Source organism: Lepidothrix coronata, unplaced genomic scaffold (assembly GCF_001604755.1).
Source record: "Lepidothrix coronata isolate B3197 unplaced genomic scaffold, Lepidothrix_coronata-1.0 Scaffold103, whole genome shotgun sequence".
Lineage (NCBI taxonomy): Eukaryota > Metazoa > Chordata > Aves > Passeriformes > Pipridae > Lepidothrix > Lepidothrix coronata.
The window spans coordinates 3,049,343-3,069,865 of NW_016690283.1; the positions used below are offsets into that span (position 1 = coordinate 3,049,343).

At 38.9% G+C, this 20,523-nt stretch overlaps 1 protein-coding gene across 7 annotated transcripts; it reads left to right on the forward strand.

Moving 5' to 3' along the window:
* Positions 1–225: 225 nt before the first annotated feature.
* SEC22A (SEC22 homolog A, vesicle trafficking protein) lies at positions 226–19,493 on the forward strand. Of its 7 annotated transcripts, XM_017823567.1 has the most exons (10): positions 1,414–2,481; positions 3,209–3,357; positions 3,659–3,890; positions 4,275–4,353; positions 5,326–5,529; positions 7,189–7,352; positions 8,570–8,764; positions 13,394–13,512; positions 16,610–16,675; positions 18,369–19,493. In XM_017823567.1, the coding sequence occupies exons 5-10, from the start codon at positions 5,348–5,350 to the stop codon at positions 18,567–18,569; spliced, it is 927 nt and encodes a 308-aa protein (XP_017679056.1). In that variant the 5' UTR covers positions 1,414–2,481; positions 3,209–3,357; positions 3,659–3,890; positions 4,275–4,353; positions 5,326–5,347; the 3' UTR covers positions 18,570–19,493. The 7 variants fall into 7 exon arrangements, with proteins under 7 accessions (XP_017679054.1, XP_017679052.1, XP_017679055.1 ...); XM_017823566.1 differs by lacking the exons at positions 1,414–2,481; positions 4,275–4,353 and adding an exon at positions 662–759; XM_017823562.1 differs by lacking the exon at positions 4,275–4,353 and having other exon boundaries at positions 1,415–2,481.
* The last annotated feature ends 1,030 nt before the right edge of the window (positions 19,494–20,523 follow it).

Sequence of the window (20,523 nt, forward strand, 5' to 3'; positions counted from 1 at the left end):
GCAAAACTGGGCGTGTCATTTGGTGCTTGCTGGTGTTCAGTCACAGGCTGGAGTCGACGATCTCAAAAGGTCTTTTCCAACCTTACGACTCTGCGATAAACGAAGCAACCCCTACGCCGCTCCCTCACGGCGGCCCCGCCTCAGAGCCCCCTCACGGCGCGGCCCCGCCCCTCCCCGCCCCCCGCGCCCGCCATGGCGGGGCCGCCCCGCGCGGGGTCGCTGTGCCGCCGGCGGGGCGCGCGCGGACGTGTCCGTTCCCACAATGCCCGGCGGGAGCGGCCGCCGCCGCCGTGCCCAGGTACGGCTCGCGCCCCCCGCGCCGTGAGGGGCGGGGGCGGCACCGGCACCGCGGGACACGGGGCCGGCACTGCCCGGCCCGGCCCGGCCCGGCTCACGCCGCCGCCTCCCCTCCCGCCTGCCCGCCCACCCGCCGCTGCCGGCCCCAGGCCCGGCTGCCGAGCCTCAAGGGCCAGCTGCGTTCGCGCCTCAGCCGCGGGGGATCGCGGCGCCGCTGTCACGGAGGGGTTGGTGGTGGCGGCGGGCAGGGCGGGCGCAGGAGGCGCCGGGGGCCGTTCGGGGCTCTTCGCAGGCGCCGCTGGGCAGCGAGAGCCGGGGCGGCGGGGCCGCGCCGCGCTCCGGGCTCGGCAGCAGGTTGTGTTTAAAAGTTTCGCGGTGCGGACCCGTGTGAGGCACCGACCGCTGAGTCAGCGCTTCTGCGGCGGCGGCAAAGGGTGCGAATGGTCGTGTCGGAGCTGCCACGTAAGTAGGTGGTAGGTGAGAGGGTCAGGTTCTCAAACTTTGGGATGCGGCTTGTTCCGTACCCTTAGTTTGTCAGGATTGTTTGGACATCAGGAAGAATTTATTCACAGAAGGGGTGATTAGACATTGCCGTAGGCTGCCCAGGGAGGTGGCGGAGTCACCGTCCCTGAAAGTGTTTAAGGAAAGACTGGACGTGGCGCTCTAGTTTTAGTTGACACGGTGGTGTTGGGCCATAGGTTGGACTCGATGATCTTTTCCAAAATAATTGACTCTGTGATCGTGGTTCTACTTCTGAGGTCTCTTTCTCCTCTGCTTTATGGGAAGGATTATGTGGGTTAGGAGTTTAGGATTATTTCCTTGTCTGAGTGTACCTGACAATGTCAAAGTGGCTTTATTTGTTGTGTTCTGTAGTGCTTTACTTTTTTACACGGATTTCTGAAGTGTGCTGTAGGGTGGAAGAATTAAGGCTCCTGCCTGCATAATGCAGCTGTCACAACCCTCAGAACTGGGGACAAAAGATTGTCTGACACTATTACATACACTTGAAGCAAGCACAGAAGCTGTATCTTCACCCTATGTCAAGCAGGAGTGCAGCTTGCACCCACTTCCCAATTTTATGTTTTATGGAAGGCTGTCATGAGAGGCAGACATCCTTCCAATCCTATCAAGAAATGCCGTAATTAAGTTGGTACTGAAGGCTGGCAGGTGCAGGAGGGTAGGCTTCTTGTTACACTAGATCTGCTTACAATTTTTGGGAAGCTAGACTTCTTAAAAAATGGGAGTATCCTGAGCAAACCATAGTCACAGGCCACTTTCAAGCCCCTCTAAAAAATATTATGAGATATTGGCAGATAGATCTAAAATAATTACTGTCAGATCACAAACAGGATGACCAATTTGTTACAAAAGACTAGAACATATGCCACTTTCTAGGACTTTTCCAAATGTTGCCTTAGGATCGAGTACGATCATAACACAGAAATAAACAAGATATAATTGAGTATGTCTTGAGGAAAAAAAAAATACAGTGAAACAGGCTCTGGTTTCCATCATCTGAGGTTTCCTGTGCATGGGAGAAAATGAAACCAGACATGTGCTAATTCCTATCTGTGAACTCAGCGAATGCTGACGTGTGTGAGGAATTGGACAGCTCTTGTGAAGGTGGAGTAAGAGGAATGGCCATTCAGCTGACTTTTACCTGTCTATGGCCAGCTTTCTCCATGTTCCTCTTTTCCATGAGTTCTTCCAGTCCTTGTTTGCAGAGAGGGCTGTGAAGGAGTGTAAGGGGAAATCGATAAAGATGAGGCAGAATTGGATGCTAACTAGGGGAAACATAAGAACAGTGCAAGCATGGAGTGGTGCTTCCACGGTGTACTCTTGCTGTTGGTGATCGTTTTGGGGTCAGTGGTTTGGTTTTAATAACCCTGGTAGTTTTTCTGTGGATTTTTCCAGTTGCCTCTTGAATCCATATGACATTGTAGCATTGACGACAGCTTGTGACAAGGCTCGTGACGTTTTGTGAAGAACACCCCGTGGTACCTGTGAGCCAAACACCTGCTGGTTGGATTTGGTAGTCTTCAGTTCTGTCGTGGAATGAGACAGTGAACCTGATCCCTGTTCGTTTCCCTGTGCCTGTAAGAGATTTATAGACCATTTGTAGTGGAAATGCAGTCTTCTGTCATCTTCAGGTGGTTGAGGCATACAGAATTTTTGAACAAAAACGTATGAAATTTGTAACAATTTGGTGAATTACTTCATGCAGTTTTGAATAATGTTTAAAAAAGATATTTAAAGGCAGTTCCGAAAGCACTACCGTATCTTTAATGTTCATTCTTCAATCTCTACCTATGTAAGTCTATATCAAATTTACCACTTGACTCCTTCTGTAAAGCTGTGCTGTTTTGAGAGTTGGGTAAAGCAGCTCTTTCATTGTGAAGATTTAGTAAACTTTTTTCTTATGTTAATACATTTTCAAGTAAGGCTGAATGTTCTGTTACAGTATGTGTATTATAGATCTCTTGACATATGTGTGATCTTGCAACCAAAGTGATTTTCTTTTATTGGCATCATTCTTTAGCTAGTTTTCTGATTTTGCTGTTAGGAAGCTGAGGAAAAAGTACATATTTTCACAGGGTGGGTTTTTAAGATGATGGTAACAAAACCTGACTGACTGGTGATCGTTCATCTAAACACAATTTTTACCTTACGTGATTTTGTAGAATATAAGAGAATATATTAAGGTTTCAGGGGAGGCTTATCTCCTGTTAGAGAGCCTAATTTCTCTAAATGTAAATAGGAGTCTTTAAGAAAGTTTTGTTCTAGATTTATGCAAATATTTATTTACATACAGAATAGACATAAAAATTGAAATAATACCTCTCAAGATGTCTTTGTCCATTGTCTGTGCATACATGCTGTGGTTAGTGGTATGTATGTTCTTTGTCCTTAGGAGTTATAGGAGCAAAACAACTATGGTGAGATGGAATATTGAAAATCTTAAGGCTTTGGAAATACAGCTGTGGTTGTGTTGTGTTGTGTTATCTTCCCAAAGTGTCCTGATCAGAGGATATTATAGAATAGTTAAACATAGAGTATGAGGTGAGTGGTGGGATCAGAGTCAAAGGTTGTGTTACCCTGAGTTACTTGTGTACTGTGCAGACAACGTTTTCCCATTTTAAGTGGCTGAAATGATGGGACTTCCTGAGCTTCACTTAAAGAACGCAGAAACATTTTAATATCTCTATTATTCTAGTTTTCTTTTTCTTTGAGTACGTTGTGAGTAACCTCCCTTGGGTATGTTCAGGCATTTCCAATAAGCATGTCCTCACAAAAAGCTGAAGAATGTTGTGAGCCGGTAAATGCATTTATTAACTTTTTCTTTTTGTTCTTATCTCATCAGATAGCTCAACATGAACTTTAACCGTCGAGATCATTTAAAAAGTGAACAGAACAGTATTTTTTCTTCTGAGAGCTGGCTACAGGATTCAGAGTTTCTCCTGCAGTGCAGTCATATTCACTACCTTTTCCTGAAACAGGACATGGAGCTTTGTTTCTTTCTTCACGTTAGGTGCTAACAAAGTTATTTGTTTCATCAGAGGAAATGCAGATCCATGAAATTACATTTTGTGCAAGTAAGTTAATGAGGGGGTATTTAAACTTGGCTATCACATCGTTGTTCTTTTGTGTATATTGATATAGCTCCCAGAAGTCCCTGTTAGGATTGAGCTCCAAGTGGTAGAGATGGTTATTGTCAGAGAACCATTACAGTTTAAAGCTCCTCTGCAATTTTGTCATGCTCTTGAGCTGCTGCCTTGGTTATATGGGCAGCAGCATAGCTAAGAAAATGGGTCTGTGTGCATTCCATGTGAATTGTCCTTCTGGGAGTACGTGCATGAACTCAAGAGATAGTGAAAAGTTTCTAGAACTGCGAGTTTAGCTTCTTTCCTGCTTTATACCCAGCAGGCTGATCTAGAGCAAGTCCTGAAGTTGTAGTTGTTTTTTGGTTTTGTGTCCAGATGATCAAAGTACTTGGTACAGGAGGGAATTCTCTTGTGAAGTGCTGAAATAACAAGTGCACCTAATAAAAGCCCAGAGGTATTCAGCAGACAACAACGGCTTCCACTGCTTTTATGACTTTGGGGAAAGTCTGATATGCTGTTCAAGTAAAATAAGAGGGTATTAATTTTGATTCAGCTAATGTGATGCATCTCAAAGGAGGTTGAAGTTGATGAAGCTGAATTTCTTAAACTGAAAATGACAACACATTTTCAGTGCTTTCATTATTATATGCCTCTTTCTCTCTGAAGAGTAAATAACCTTGAAAAACCTGAATATTGTTGATTATTCATTAAGTGTCCTACTTAACCTTTGGGTAGTGGGAAATAGAGATGGTGAGAGTTCAGGGAAAAAATAGCTGTTTCCTCTTTTATGAAGAGGGAGTGTTATTTGGGGAAAATTTGGATTCCTGACTTTTGAGAATACAGTCCTTCAGTCACTGAGGCTTGTAAAGCACCCTTAACGTCATAGTTTGAAAGGTGCTGTAAACATGTCAGTATTGCACACAAAAGCATATTTCAGCTGTATTCAGAAATCTGTTTCCTTTTGCAGTTTGTGACTGTATGGATCTTGGGTACCATCATCTGAGGGAGGCAAAAATATTTTTTCATAGTCTCTGAAGTGATAGGTGCAGTACATGGTAGGAGGCTGCAGAGCAGTGTTAAGAGCTGAGGAAGTGTTTGCTTTTGGCTTCATATAAATTCTAGCAGTTCGCCCACTTGTGTACTGATACTTAGCAGATAAATAATCCTTCCTTTAATGCTTGTCATGCTGAACTTTCAAATGTTTTGATTTAATATAAGGATTGAAGAACTGCTTTGTGGTTCATGTAGACTAATAGGTCCTGTTCAGTTAGGACTCAAATCTGAGTTATAGTTGAAAATCCTCACTATGCCCTGTTTGAAGCCTGAACCCAGTACACAGCTTGAGAATTTTGATTAATCGCAGTTGACTCCGTTGTTTCTGCTTTTACCTTAATTCTGATTGCTCCTGATCTGTGTTTTGTTGTAGGTTGTCGTTAACTCTGTTGGCAATGTCTATGATCTTGTCTGCCTCTGTGGTCCGTGTGAGGGATGGGCTCCCACTGTCTGCATCCACTGATTATGAGCAGAGCACGGGAATGCAAGAATGTAGAAAATATTTTAAAATGCTCGCAAAGAAACTTTCTCAGCTTCCTGATAGGTGTACTCTGAAAACTGGACAGTATAACATAAAGTAAGACTTCTCTTTTATGTATTTGCAACATCCTGTGTTGTGTCTGTCAGTTAAAAAATTAACAGTTCACCTTGGAAATGCTTAATCAAATTAAGATTAATTATTGGCAGTATTAATGTATCAGCAATTTAAAATTGATAAATTTAAATTTGAGAAACCTACTCAAACGTTGGTGGAAGTTCTTTTGTAAAGTCATGTAGTGATAGGACAAGGGAGAGTGGCTTTAAACTGAAAGAGGGCAGGTTTGGATTGGATATTAGGGGGAATTCCTTTATTGCAAGGATGGTGAGGTGTGGCACAGGTTGCCCTGAGAAGCTGTGGGTGCTCCATCCCTAGAAGTGTTCAAGGCCAGGCTGGATGGGGCTTTAAGCAACATTGTCTAGTGGAGGTTGGAACTGAATCTTTAAGATCCCTTCCAAAGAAGCCATTCTATGAGTCTAGTGTGAAATAGGCAGTATTTTTATAAGCATTGAAGTCCTTCACCTAGTATAGATATTTCTTTTCATTTCAAGGTTGGTTCTTACATGAAAATGACCAGACTTTTTGTGGTCCTGCTACTTCAACCAGTACTCCTTTCTTTTCTTTTTTCAGTCTATCTTTTGAAAGGTGCCCAAATACTTTCATAACCAGTAGTTCTGTGATATCTCGTTAGGATGTTTAGATTAGACACTTTTCTTGTACCTTCAGGCTTTCTGTTGGATTCAGAGAAACATGTGCTGAAAACCAAGCATAACTCAATAATTATTTCACAGTGTGAAACTTGGATTATGGTGAAATAATTCTTTGAATCTGTTGTTTACTCAGAATTTTGCTTTGTATGTGATCCTTCTCCTTAGTGTTGGTAGCAAGGTGTGTAGTTGGTAGTTCACTTGCACTTTAGCTGAGCTAAATTCTGATTCGGATTAGATCTTTTAATCAAGTGAGTAGTTTCATCCTAAGACCTAGTAACCATGTGAAAGTTACAGTGGTGGAAAGTATACCACATGAATGATCCTAGAAGGTGCTCATCCCTCTCCTTCTCCCATTGGGATATGTGAGTTTCCAGCTTTTCTTGGGATTAGGCCCAGGACGGACTAAATTGTTCCAGTCAATTTTTTTTTTTAAAGACCTCAGCTGTAGTTGGCTTGTGAACTGATTAGCTTAAAAGAAACTTCTAAGAATGAGATATAAGGCTTAGTCAGGATAGTTTTTATTGTTTCTGTCTTTGATTGCTTTTAATAGTGTAAGTTATATGTCAAGACCTAGAAGAAATTTGAATGTGTCATGAAAACCTGAACTCTAATGAATTGCCTAAATGCAGCAGGGAATATGTATGTTGAAAACTGAGATGGGTGAAAAGCTATTGCAAGACAAACTTGCTGTGGTTCTGTATCCCAAAAGCTTTGTTGTTTTCTGTTTCATGGATGTGTGTATATATGTATGCACACACATATATGTGTAATACAGCTTCTCATATGATTGTACAATGTGGTGTCAAAGTAAAACATAGCCTAAAAGTAAATTGTTTTTCTTCCAGAATAGTGTTGGAGTTTTCAGTAAACATTAATTCCTTTGCTACCCCAGATAAAGTTTTGTTTTTCTGATTTTTCTGTAGAATATGAGATCAGACCAGAGAAGCAGCTAATTCACTGGATTTGAAATATATTTTCTCAATTCTAGCTTTATAAGTTCCCTGGGAGTAAGCTATATGATGTTGTGCACTGAAAATTATCCCAGTGTCCTGGCTTTCTGCTTCCTGGATGAGCTTCAGAAAGAGTTCATCACTACCTACAATATGATGAAGACAAATACTGCAATCAGACCATACTGTTTTATAGAGTTTGGTAAGGTTCTGACTTTTTTTTCCTCTTTATTCTCACACTGAGACAAATGAGTATTTAAATAGATGTGCAACTTAATGCACATAAAACAAAAATGTCCAGGCAGTTTATAGCTGTATTTTAGGCAGATTTACAATCTGAATTAACTCCTGTTAGAATCAACAAAGAAATACTTCTGTATTAAAAAAGCATTAAATTAGGCTTACTAGAGTTTTATCGAAACTTTTTTGTAATCTTTCCGTTCATTCCAGTAAGTTTTGATTTGAGCCTTGTGTGACCAACTCTGGAGTTTACCTTCTCCTAGTTAATAATACTGGGAGTTGTTTGACTTCATACCTGTTGAAATACTTAACCTATGAAGTCATGGAGCTTACTCTTAGCTGTGCTGTAACTTTTGTTCAGTACATGAAAGGGAGACATTTTTATTTATCCTACGATGTAGTGAAGCATTTAATCTTCTGTCATGAAAACTCCAAATGCAGCTCATCTCATATATACCAGATAACAGCTGTTACAAATTCCATTAACTTATATTGCTTTAATGCTATATATTAGGCAGTTATTTTAGATATTTTTATAAAACACATTAGAGCAAAAAGAACAGCAGTTTGAGAAATACAGGGGCAGATATTCCAGTTGGTTAATTCCTGTCTATAATTCAGTCAGTCATTTATTAGCAATTTCTGTATAACATTATTGTCTTCTTGTGAAAATTTCTATGACCGCTTTTTTTTCCCCCAACACCTTTGTTCTACTAGTTGTTAAGTTAGAATTTAAGTCTGTTACAGCTTAAATATATATTTATTTTCTTCTGAATATTTTGCAAGCACGTTTCGTACTCAAGTACATTCACACTTGAATGCAGGAGTTAATTTTTTCATAATGATATTTACTAAACTAAGAGAAAAGCTGGAATAAATGCAGTAAACCCATTGTATTAGAAATGCATTCAGTCTCATGCAGTGAAAACTCATTAGCTTATTCATAGTTACTAAGTAATTAGATTTCTAGAGCTTAGATTTTTTTTAACTGCAGAATTAAATAACTCTTGATGTATTAGGCACCAAACAGAAATAGTGTTAAAAATTCAAGATAAATGCAAATATTTCAAAGAATGTTTCAATTTGTGAAGTGTGTAGTACACAGAGCTGCATGATCTTGGATTATTTAACTAACAAAAGTCCATAAAAATATACCTTTTTATTTTAAATTTTACACAGATAATTTCATTCAGAGGACCAAACAGAGATACAACAACACACGTTCTTTGTCAACAAAGATGAATCTTGCTGACATGCAGACAGAGATCAAACTGAGACCACCCTACCAAATTTCCGTGTCAGAACTTGGCTCAGCGAATGGCTTTGCACATATATCTGTGGGGGAGTATAAGGGTACTGGTAAGATATCTGCAGGTAAGTTCCACACTTCTGGTTTTGTATCCTTAAATGAGACAGAGTAGTAGAATTCATTTTTGTGTTTTTTTTTTTTTCTTTAAAAAAGAAGCTTTTTCATGGCTCTAAAGCATAAAGCTGCCATGACCTTATGTGCATTTGAGCTTAGATGTCTGTTTTGTCCCCTGCTCAAAGTGCACATCTTCCCAAGGCACTCAGAGGGAGAAATGGATCTGTTCAATGGACTGCTGTATTGAAGGGAAAAAAATACTGCAAATGAAGATGGGCACTTAACAAGAAGATGATCTTTCTTTTTCTGACCTTTCAAGATTTCTGAAAATTTTTATTATTTCTTCCCAGTAAGACTTAGTGATTACATAAGCTGAGAGCACAGTGTCAGGAGTTAGAGCAGCTGGAGGGAGGAGCATCACTTTAGGAAGCATCTGCCATGGTGAAAATCCAAAGAGCTGTGCTGGCTAAAAGATGCATTTGCTAAAATGAGTGCTTTGTGTACAGTGTTAAGAATTGCAATTTTGTATAAAATTGACACATTCATTTAAGTAGTCATTAATTTTTTAAAACTTTAATTTGCTTCATGTTGGAGGTAAATATGGAATTGTGTGGTTGACCTGGGTTAAAGGTTTGTGCTGTTAAGAGAGTTTGAGGCCCACCTTCATATGTTTCTCAGCAGGACAGAAACTTAAAAACTTGCCAAATCCTTGCACTAATATGTGAACTCCACATGTGAACCTGACATCATCTGATTTCAGTCTTCCAAGTTTAGTGAAGCAAAATCATAAATAGAATGGAAGGAAGTGTTGATTTTAATTAGTTAATATCTTTTCCTTTTTTTCCCCCCAAAGTCCCTCTGTCTGTAAATTATTCTGCCTGATGCTTTACAGTGTCAGGCTGCAATCATAAATCCTTGGGATCGCAATCATAAATCTAAATACTTCCTACAGTTTTGTAATAAAAGAGATTAGCTTAATTTTGTGCAGTTTATATATATATATATGTGTTAATAGGATCTCTTGGCCAGTGCATTATCTTTATTACGTACTTACTCGTAAGGATTACTCTAGGAGATTGAACACTGCTTTCTACTGAAGTGAAAACCAAACAAAATCACTGGGGCACTCTGGGGCCCGGATTCTGAGAATTCCAGGTGCTCTGAGACAGTGTAGAAATAGTTTACAATCTCTGTATTTGCAGTTTAACAGTATTAGAGTTAGATTCTGGAAAAGGAATAAAGAAAAAGTGTAAAGATGTTTGAAGTGTATAAAAGAGTGAAATCTTCTAAGCACTACTGTGCAGACCTTTAATCATCTCCTACTTACATGTGTGGGTTGTTTTTAAAGGTATGATGCTGTGATACCATCCTTCTACCACTTATTGTTGTTTACTCTTACTGTTCTGGTGCAATCCTGGCCTGTGGATTTTGGTGGCAGAAGTGGCAACTGGTTGTCCAGATTCGAATTTCCTGCAATTGGGAGAAGAAAAAGCAATAAGCATGAGAGAACTTGACCTATGTCAGAGTTGGATGTTTTTTTAAAAGTTGTACATGTAGTGGGAGATGAGTTTTTTATCGCTTTTTTGAGTAAAAGTGCTGGAAGATCATATGGGCCTAAGTTAAAATGCATAGGGACCATTTCCCTTTTTACTATAAAGGAAGATTCAACAGTAATTGGCAGATGACCTTCTAATTTTTTTCACCTACCTCTCCCAAACTTCTTACAGAAGCAGTTCTGTTGTCCTCTCTTCTTTCCATATTGATTTTCTTCTGTTTCTCTTTGAGTTACTTTAAACTTTCTTCTTCCTGTGAATTCCACAGATCTCTGTTCAGTTTTCCACTTCCTTCCTTGAGTTGCTGTAGAAACTCACCATCAAAGAGCTGCACCTTATGAGAAGTTTGCACTTTGCTCCTTCTTCAGCTCCTCACATTTTAGATGGCATTGAATAACAGTGTCTATTTTAGCGAGTCTGCTAATAGTTTTGTAATCCTTTACATTCATCACTTCCCTCCACCCTTGAAAAGAACTTTCTCTGGATGTTTGCTGCCCACTCAGTTGGCTAGACTTCAAAGCTTCTCCTTTGCTCTAAGGACAAATTCTCACAAAAAGATATGGTTTGCCTAGTGTAATTTCCTGAATATGCTGTCCTGTTAAAAAGTCGGACTTGCTGTAAGTGCATCAAGTGTGTTAAATCAGGCTGGAGAGCGTGCAGAGGTGGGGAGTTGGGTGCAGGCTAACCTTGTTTTGTTATGCAGCAGGGCAGAGTTGGATGCATTAGTTTTGGCCGTGCTGGGGAAGCGCTGACTGTTACTTGGAGTTTAATTGCTCCCGTAGCCACAGTGTAGTGCCCAGGCCTCCTGTGTTGGGAAAGTAATTGAAAATAGGAGCGCTTTTCCTTCAGAGAAAGTTGTGCTGTGTAGTGAGAAATAGGGGTAATTGTGGATGTGTGAAGCATAAAGTGCTTAGATTATAGATGGAATTTTGCTTCAGAGGTGAAGGCAGGTGTTGGCAGGCATTAGAAATAGGGTGACAGCATGCTGATGTGTGATGTTTTAGGTTAGGATAAATTTATTATTTGAGCTTTTTTTCAAAGAAGGAACAGTTGTCAAATTGAAATTATTTTTTGCCTGATTGTATGCTCCAAGTTTTGGGGGTTTTTGATATTTTAGTTTTAAATAAACATCCTTACAAGTAGTGCAGTTTCTCATATTGTGTCAATTTTCTGAATTTTTATTTAAATGTCAGCATTAAATTCAAAATTTGTGCTTTATTTCAACTGAGGATTTTTGATATGGTACTTATCATATTTCTAAGATTGACTGATGTACCAACTAAAATTCAGCTGGCCTTTACCCTGCATTCTCTGACATCCGTTTTTCATTCTTTTGGTTTTGCCTTCATCTTTTAGTGTATAAATGACTCTTGTTGCTTTGATTGTAGCACTAAAATCCGTTAAACCCTGGAGAGTTAATTGACATCGGTAGTGGTATGCAATGTCCTTCAAGTTTTTTGGATTTGCTTTTGTATTTTAATAAGAGAGAAAAATTAGTACTATATGATCCCTCACAGACCGTCTTGATTTAGTTGATGAGACTCTACTTTCCCCCATGGTTCTCAAAGAGGTGTTTTTAAATGCTGTTTTAACACACAATGATTTTAAGTTACACAGGACAAGGGGAAAATGAGATTGTCTGGAGAACTGTGAGTGGAGAGCAGTGAACTAATTTTATCCATCAGTTAGTGAAATGGAATTAGTTTTGGCTAAAAACAGTCACATACACCCTCAGTTTTTTGCCACTCTCTAGATGAGATGGTTTAAAAAAGCCAAAACAAAACAACCAGTTAGGAATCATTGAAAAAGAGTGGTTTGGTATGCAAATAGCATATCTAACCCTAACTGAGTGATTGCTGGGAGTAATGTGCCCTACAGTTAGAAGAGCAATGAGCTCTCAAAGTTAAACATGGGTTATGCTTTTGTTTAAAAAAACCCCAACTGATTACACTATTAAATTCAGCACAAATGAATTAACTGAACTCATCCTGTGTTTTATTTTTGTGTTATCGTACACTCATAATTAGACAGCCCTGCCTGCTTATCAGTGTGAAATAGCTTTTGTTGTTTTTTTCTTTAGGTCCTGTAACTTCAAAAACTGTTTGAAAAACCTTTTTCCTGAGTCTGTGCAATGCAAACAACTGGGATTGACACCCCTCTCTCTATTAATGTTACAGTTCATTAACCTCATTGTTCACATCTTTACACTTGGTTGATTTGAACAGAATTATTAGAGTACAGCTCAGTAGTCACATTGTTTTCCCAGTGTCACCCAGACTGTTAAGAGTTTTGCATTGTTTTTTCACATTTGCTTTCTGTTATTAATTATGAAAAAGGGAAAGGGACAGTAATGAGGAACATACACAACTGTTACATACTTGTGACCTTAGATAAGCCTGAAGGAGTGGTTGTGTTTGGAAAGAAAGGCTGTTTTAATTTTAATGTGGTTTATAAGAGACTTCTAAGCACTATCTGGAAGGTCTGTATAAAGTCATGATATAGATACTGGTTTAGTTTCAGAGCTGTCTTTTTATGTCTTTGGTAGCACTCAGTTGGCCGTATTTTTTAAGGAGGGGGTCTGTGATAGCTTTGCCTCAAAGTGTTCTGTTCAGCAAACAAGCTAAATCAGTCTCAATATCTCACTAATGTATTTGTGTTAAAGAATGTTAAAGAGTGCAGGCTGCGAGAGAAGCTCTTAAGTACGTGACTTATTAGCTGGTTACTAATTGTGGACGGATTTCACTAGCGAGTGCATCTTTTACTGTTGATTTCCTGGCGTGTTTGAGCAGCTGTCAGTACCATACTGAATAAATGGAATGCATTGAAATAAAGACTAAATATAGCACGACAATTATATATGTGAACTGAAGGAAAGTTTACTTTTTGTTAAACCTTGTGCCGAAATATTTAAAATGTTTCTTCTTCTTTCTAGAAAAAAAAATGACATTTTGTGGTTTGCATTGAGCTAGATCTCTTTTGTGGATCTCTTGAGCTAGAAGCCACAGAAAAAGGCGATCACTCTTTTACTGAATTTCTAAAGGCATTGCTTTGACCTTCGTTATCTTTTTTTGATCTTCTGCGTTGCAGCTCCTCATCAGCGTCTGGAACCTGTGACTCTGCCAGGGATTGTCTCATTCGTGCTTAGTCTGTTATGTGGAGCTTTGAATTTAATTCGTGGCTTTCATGCCATTGAAAGCCTTCTCCAGGTATTGTACATTTTGTGAGTTTAAAAGTTATGCACCATAGCAATCATAATTATCACCTTAGAAGATGCTATGTGAGTTAAGTCTCACCAGTTTTATTTTCAGAAATACTGTTTGTGAGGTCAGGCCTCTGTTCATGAAACCTGTATTGTTTGTGACCAGAGCATCCTTTCTGAGTGTGATGCCTCATTCATTGAGGCTGTGAGTTTCGACAGCAGTAGAAAGTGGGTGGCCAGCTCCTTCCTTGGTACCTTGGTAGCAGTGAGTATGTGAACATAATGTTCTGTTTTCTAAATTTATTCCAGGGTATGAGGCGTTCAATTTCTATAGATGCTATTTAAAAGCATTTCAGTGAAATGATGAACAGCTTTGAAAATCTGGCCAGTTTTTTTTTTTTTAAAGTCCACAGAGCATGCATCTTTAAACAGGTTTTGTAAAAATTTTTTTGTAAACTTTTGTTTTGTTTTGTTTGTATTTAATACACCTTCTTAGTGGTAGGATGCTTATTTCTCTTTGTATGCTGAAAGGATCAATGTCAGCGAAAACTTTCAAGTGATTTCTTCTAAACTCCCCTCACCTCCTTAAACAACAACATCCCCCTCACCAAACAACCTCCCCTAAAAACATTTTTTTCTGTAAACTCTCTGACCTTCCCTGTAGCCTTTTAGTTTCTTTCTATTCCATTTCTTCTGCTGTTTGTATTCTCACTGCTACAATGTTGCTAATAGTGGATTTTAAGCAGTTCAGGTGAAATATGCTGGTAGTGCTTGCAGGCATGCACACAAAGTTCATGTGTGTTACCACAACAAAAAGGACTTCCTTGCCATTTAATGGATCTCTTGTGGTAGTAGACATAGAAACTAAAAAGCCCATGGAATTTTTCTGAAAGAAAATGGTAATCTTCTAGCTTGGCTAATAGATAATCCTTTTATTCAAACATATACCTTTATAGACTTTATAGACTTTATAGAATCATAGAGCTTGGAAAAGAGCTGAGTCCAGCCATTAACCCAGCACTGCCAAGTTCACCACTAAACCATGTCCCAGAGTGCCACATCTACACAACTTTTGAATTCCTCCAGGAGTGGTGATTCAACCAGTTCCCTGGGCAGCCTGTTCCAGTGCTTGACAGCCCTTTCAGTGAAGAAGTTTTTCAAATATCTAACCTTCCCCTGGTGCAACTTCAGGCCATTTCCTCTCATCCTGTCCCTTGTTACCTGAGAGAAGAGACTGACACTCACCTTGCTACAGCCTCGGGTCAGGTAGTTGCAGAGAGTGATAAGTTCTCTCCTGAGCCTCCTTTTCTCCCAGCTAAAAAACTCCCAGTTCCATCAGCTGCCCCTCGTAAGTCTTGGTCTCTAAGCCTTTCACCAGCCAACTGCAATATTTTCTGATAATTAATGGATTTTTTTAGGGAAGTAAGGTAAAGAAGATGACCTGTATTCCACTTGTCTTATATAGCTGTTGGTCTGTGTAAAGATTTAATAAGCAGTAAGGTTTGACGTCTCAGCATTTCCTGAAGACTAATGGATAGATGAATAAGGTTAAAGAAAATGTTCCATGCTAGGTCCTTCTTTTTGAGTTGTTTTTGGTTTATTTTCTTAAAGAAAGACCAAGAATGAAATAGTGAACAAATATCTACTAATTAGATTTTTTTGTGTTATGTACAATTCTCTCAGTTTATAAATAGGAATGAATTCAAAGTATGCTGTAGTACAAATAGCACTGAACAGATTTCTACCACTTACTGTGATGTTTCTAAACTTATTTTGTTTCTTTCCACAACTGATTTTTTTTTAAAGGAATGCCAATGTTAGATTAACCTATGTAAGTGATGCCAGGGCAGCCAGTTAATTTTATTCTATATGCTATTGCATCTGGAGGTAATAGATGGCAGTACAGATGGAAGATAATTTTCATTTCTGACAAATGAGGCACACTAAAAATCCATTAAAATTTCTCTTAATTTACTTTATTATGAAGAAAGACACAGAGTTTAGGGAGAAATAATCCAAAGCATGATTAATTGAATGTGTTCTGAAAAGTCATTCAAAATCATCTCTCTGAATTACTGTTTCCTTTATAATCAGTGTTTTTGTTTGGGTGTTAGTGAAACTGCTGCCATCTGTAGCTGTACCCCAGCAAATACGCAGTGACACCGAGGCAAAGACTTACACATGGCGTAAAGTTACTGCATTTTGTAGGTGATTTTTATGTGCAGATATACAAAGTTTTTCCTGGTCAGCACTGGAGATGGAAATGCTCCACATTGAACATACACTGAGCAGACACAAGTTGTACTTGTGAATGGACCACCTTCTTCTCAAAATGATATTCACTCTCAGGGAAGAACATTTGCACGGGTACCCTTTGTTTTCCTGGGAAAGTTTTCGATTGTTGCAGATGTTTGTTGGAAATGCAGTTGGAATAGTCACTGAGCATGTAAATTTATTCTGTTCAGCTCTATAGAAACTATAACAACCCTTTTGAATAAGTTAGAAGGATTTGTTTGGGTTTTTAAACGGATAGTAGAAAGATCTGTCACTTCGAGTAAATTTTTCCATCTTTTCCTTGAAGAAAACTTAATTTTCTAATAGTCTCTCCGATAAATTCCTGTGCTGCCGTTTGCTGTCACGTTATTGAGCTGCCCACGTTATTCTCTGTGTAGAGTTTTACCCCACCCTAGTGGCCGCTTTGGGTTTTTTGCCTTTTACCTCGTTTCCATTTTGGGAGGCTGGAGGAAGGCACAGTTCTACAAAGTTGATATCAAAGCTAGTTACCAGTGTTTAGACTTGAATTTTCAAAGGCATCTGGAGAAGGTAAGTATCCAGTTTTAGACCTGGACTTCATTTAAGGCTTCTGAAAATCTCAGCATTAGTTGTCTGCTGTGAGTCAATGTTTTGGTCAGACTCCAGATCATGGTGTTTTTTTCCCAGACATAAAAGCAAGCACTGATTTGTCTTAACTCTTGGTTTTGTGTAGGGTAGGAATTATTATAAATCAATGTGTGAACATACAATAATTAATAACTTTCATACTGCAAATATCAGGTATTTAACTGAAACATTGTAAAATATGGCTTTTTGTTTTATTCTTACAGAATGAAGGTGAAGATTTCAGCTATGTTATTGCATTTTTTCTTGGAACGGCAGCCTGTTTGTACCAGGTGTGTTTTTCTGTTTGCATAATTCACTAGAGTTTAGAAACATTACCCAGTCATGCATAAATTGTCATCATGTTTTCTTAAATGTCACAGATCCTTGAATAGGGCAATTATAAAAAATAATTTCTGCTCTATTTTATTTCATTAATCATAAATTATCATACAGTAGATTGATACAAAATTGCTTCTGTTTGCTGGTATTTTTCTCCAGTTAGATAATTAAGGCATTTACTTTTGACTTTGGAGCTTACAATTTAGCTCCAAAGTCAAGAGCAGTGGGGGTTATATTATTTCTTGCAGCAGTGGTTTCATAGTTCAAGTAAACTTAACCATCTGAAAAATACCTTACTGCTTCTTCCCTTTGGGAAGATTGGAAGTAAATACAGTAATACCAAGGCACTACACCCCAGGATTTTCCTCACTTTGTCATTAACATGCATTGCCTTCCTTTTCAAAGCTTTTGACCACTTTTCACTATATTTTCCTTTTCCTGTCTGATACTTCCCCTTGCTTTTCATTTCTGTAGGTTTTCCATTTCTGCATCTGAATTTGACTTTCCTGTAATTTATATCAAGGCATTCTGGTGCCTGTTGGCATCTGTCATTCAGTGACAGTGCTATTACATTAACCTATGTCTATAATGTCTCTCATGCTCAGTTGCTGTTATTATGATAATTTTGACTTTTATTCTCTTGTGGACTATGCAATTTCTACTTGTTTCTCTGTGCCAATGTTTAGTACAGAGTCAGGCAGCCAAATAAAATAATGTCTCAGGATTTTGCTTTTATATCAGCCTCTATATCAGTCAGCCTTTTGTCCAGGTTACCTGTAATCTCCATTCTCTACAACTCGTCTCTACCAAAATGTCACAGTACAACTTGTGTTCCTCACCACTTGTTGACTTTCTGTCAACATCTGCCTTAAAGAATTCAGATTGGTCTTAATTTTACATTAGGTAAAGTCCCATATTTACATGGGACTTACATGGAATACGATGTTTTAGGCTCACTCATGTGAGGTGAAACCTGAGGCAAGAGACTTGAACAGATTTCTAGCTGCGGTAGGAGGAAGGCAGAGCAGGAAACTGAGGGCAGTCTTGACACTGTGTCACACCACAGCGTGCAGAAACAGACCCTTAAAATGTGGTAGGATTGTGTTTCTCTCCAAATGTGATCCATGTTGCAGCAGCTGGAGCAGGGGGGTGTTTGTGGACCTCTGCATCTACCAGTTAATCCTTGGCATTACCCCTGGCACAGCACTGGGAGGTGTCTGGGGGATTGCCTTGTGCTGAGCATTCATTCCCAGCTGCAGGGGCCTGGTATTTTCCGTCTTTTCCACTGCTTTGCCTGAAGAAGACTGAAGTGGCTCTTGTTCCTTTTCCACTGCTGGGGTGGAACTGAGAGTGTATTTTGACCAGAGATTGCCAGAAACATCCACTTTGTTTTGTCATTGTAGGTTGTAATCCATTATTATGGGAGAATTGTTCACAGAAAGGGTTTAATGGGAGCAAAATGTAACCTTGTATTGATGTCAGGTACTTTTCACCCTTCCACGACTGCTGAATTGATACTGTTCTTACATGCTTGATTTAGGTTTTCCTTGTTTTTGTCTGTAATTTCTCAGTGACCACATAGTGTTTCTGCATTGGAAGTTACTTGCCATGAGGTAATCTGATTTCTTTTTTATTTCCTGACAGTGTTACCTGTTTGTGTACTACACGGGCTGGAGGAATGCCAAATCCTTCCTGACCTTTGGGCTGATTTGCCTGTGTAACATGTATCTGTACGAACTGCGCAACCTGTGGCAGCTCTTCTTTCATGTGACTGTGGGAGCATTTTCTACCTTACAAATCCGACTGCGACAACCACAGGGAAAGTCCCCTGATTACAATGTCTGACAAGTCCTGGAACATTTAGAGGAAGTCTTGTTCCAGTAGTTTTTCACTCTCAGGAATGTAAAACTGTTCTCCAAAAGAAGAAGCTGTTTGGATGGGTTTTTTTGGTTTTTTTTAAAATAAATCAGTGTAAGATGCCTGTGGACATTTTTCACTTGATGGTTGAACTTTTTTTTAATTATTTTTTTTATTTTCTTGAAAAGGGCACAAAAGAGTAGGGACTAGAGGAGGAAAGTGGAGCATATCGTGGAGTGAAATGTATGTAGGGACACCAATTTTGAGGAATTTGACTTGGTGCATAAAAAAACTTCATTCAAAAGTATGTTAATGGAGGAATGTGTAGAGTATGTGTTCTGCATATCATGCAAGCTTTTCACTTCCAAAATCAGTTTTGCCTTTGTGAGGCAGTAGGGAATAGGCTAAATAAGTAATAATAATAATGCTATTGCATATTAGCAAACTAGATGTGGAATATGTAAGATACCAGATTTTGGAATGTTTTGTTTCATGTTGACATATATATGAATGTTTTCTTAATTAAAATGTAACCTGGAAACTCAGTTTCTGGGGATCAGCTTCACCCATGGCCCTCTGTCTAGTGCTGTAAGTTCTTTAATGTTTTTTCATTTATCATTTTCTTTTAATTATCATTTGAAAGTGATCTATGTAGACAGAGTTCCTTTTTAGTAATTATTCAGAAAGTTCTACCACTTAACCCAGGATTTTTGTGCACTTGTGTTTGGACTCTGGAAGGGTTGAAAGAAAACTGATTGGTGAGTAAATTGAGTGACTTGTACTTGCTGGACTATTGTTCTTTTTATATGTTTTTCATTACTTTCAGATATGGATAAATAATTAGCTCAAACCTGAGATAAAAACTGGTGACAGGAAAATAATAAATCAGTCTGTTTAGCTTAAACAAGAAAAGACCAAGGATTGTGTTTATTCTTCTGGCTTTATGGATTGGATGTTTTTGTGCTGGGATAAAACTTCCTTGATCTAGACTTGTGTTTCAGAGAACTGTTTTACGCTTCTGAAGTTGGTGAATCAACTAGCAAACCCCAAACATTTAAAAACAAAAAAGCAGCCATATAGGACCACCAGCAGTTACACTGTGGTTTTATTTTTATGTATGACGTAAAATTTTTATGTATGACAGTTATTTACGATGTTGAATAATGTACAAATAAATAGTTGTAGATTTTTATATACAGGTTGTAATCAAGTTTTAATGGCAGGGAGGTTGCCATGCTGGATTTGGGAATTGGCAGAGTTTTGCTATGCTATGAAATGTTGGTCCAGGCAAATTTCCTTCAGCATTTCTTTTAGTGTCAGATGATACGACCAAGCAGAAAGGAACTAGATATTTTCTTTTCAAGTAATTGTTATGAGTCAAGAAAATTGTGCATAACACAACCGAGAATTAGGGAATGAAATTGTAGTCGAAGTGAGCAGGTATGTCTCAGACTGATGTGTGAGTTGAAGCCCTTGAAGACACCTTGGTGCCCTGGTTCCACGGTTGGTGCTGGGGGTGACGTGCTTTGCAGTTAATTCTCTTCCCTCCCCACTTTGAGACACAGAAGAGGAACATGTTCAGGAACATGGTCTGCTTTTGTTTTGGGAATTCAGAAATAGGGGAAATGATAAAGAGGATGACTAGATTGAAGCATACAAGAATTGTAGGAAGTGTTTACACCACAAGTATTTTAAAAATCCACAAGAGCAGCGAGCAGCAAACAGCCTTTGTTTAGCAGAGAAGTTTGCCTGTATTATTAGCATTTGCTGCACCTTTCTGAATTCCAGACACCATAAAAGGTGAAGAGCAGTCCTTTACCATTTAAAATCAGTGATTGGAAGATAGAGCTATTCATGTTTTAAGCATAAAAACAGGTTTTATTTTGCTCACAGAGTCTAGCAGGGTCCTTATACCTATTTTTTCACCTCTATTGATAAGCAG

Coding starts and splice junctions, on each gene's coding strand:
- SEC22A (XM_017823565.1), top strand. CDS start 5,348: ATGTCTATGATCTTGTCTGCCTCTGTGGTCCGTGTGAGGGATGGGCTC. Junction 5,530..7,188: donor ACTGGACAGTATAACATAAA/GTAAGACTTCTC, acceptor TCTCAATTCTAG/CTTTATAAGTTCCCTGGGAG. Junction 16,676..18,368: donor CGGCAGCCTGTTTGTACCAG/GTGTGTTTTTCT, acceptor ATTTCCTGACAG/TGTTACCTGTTTGTGTACTA.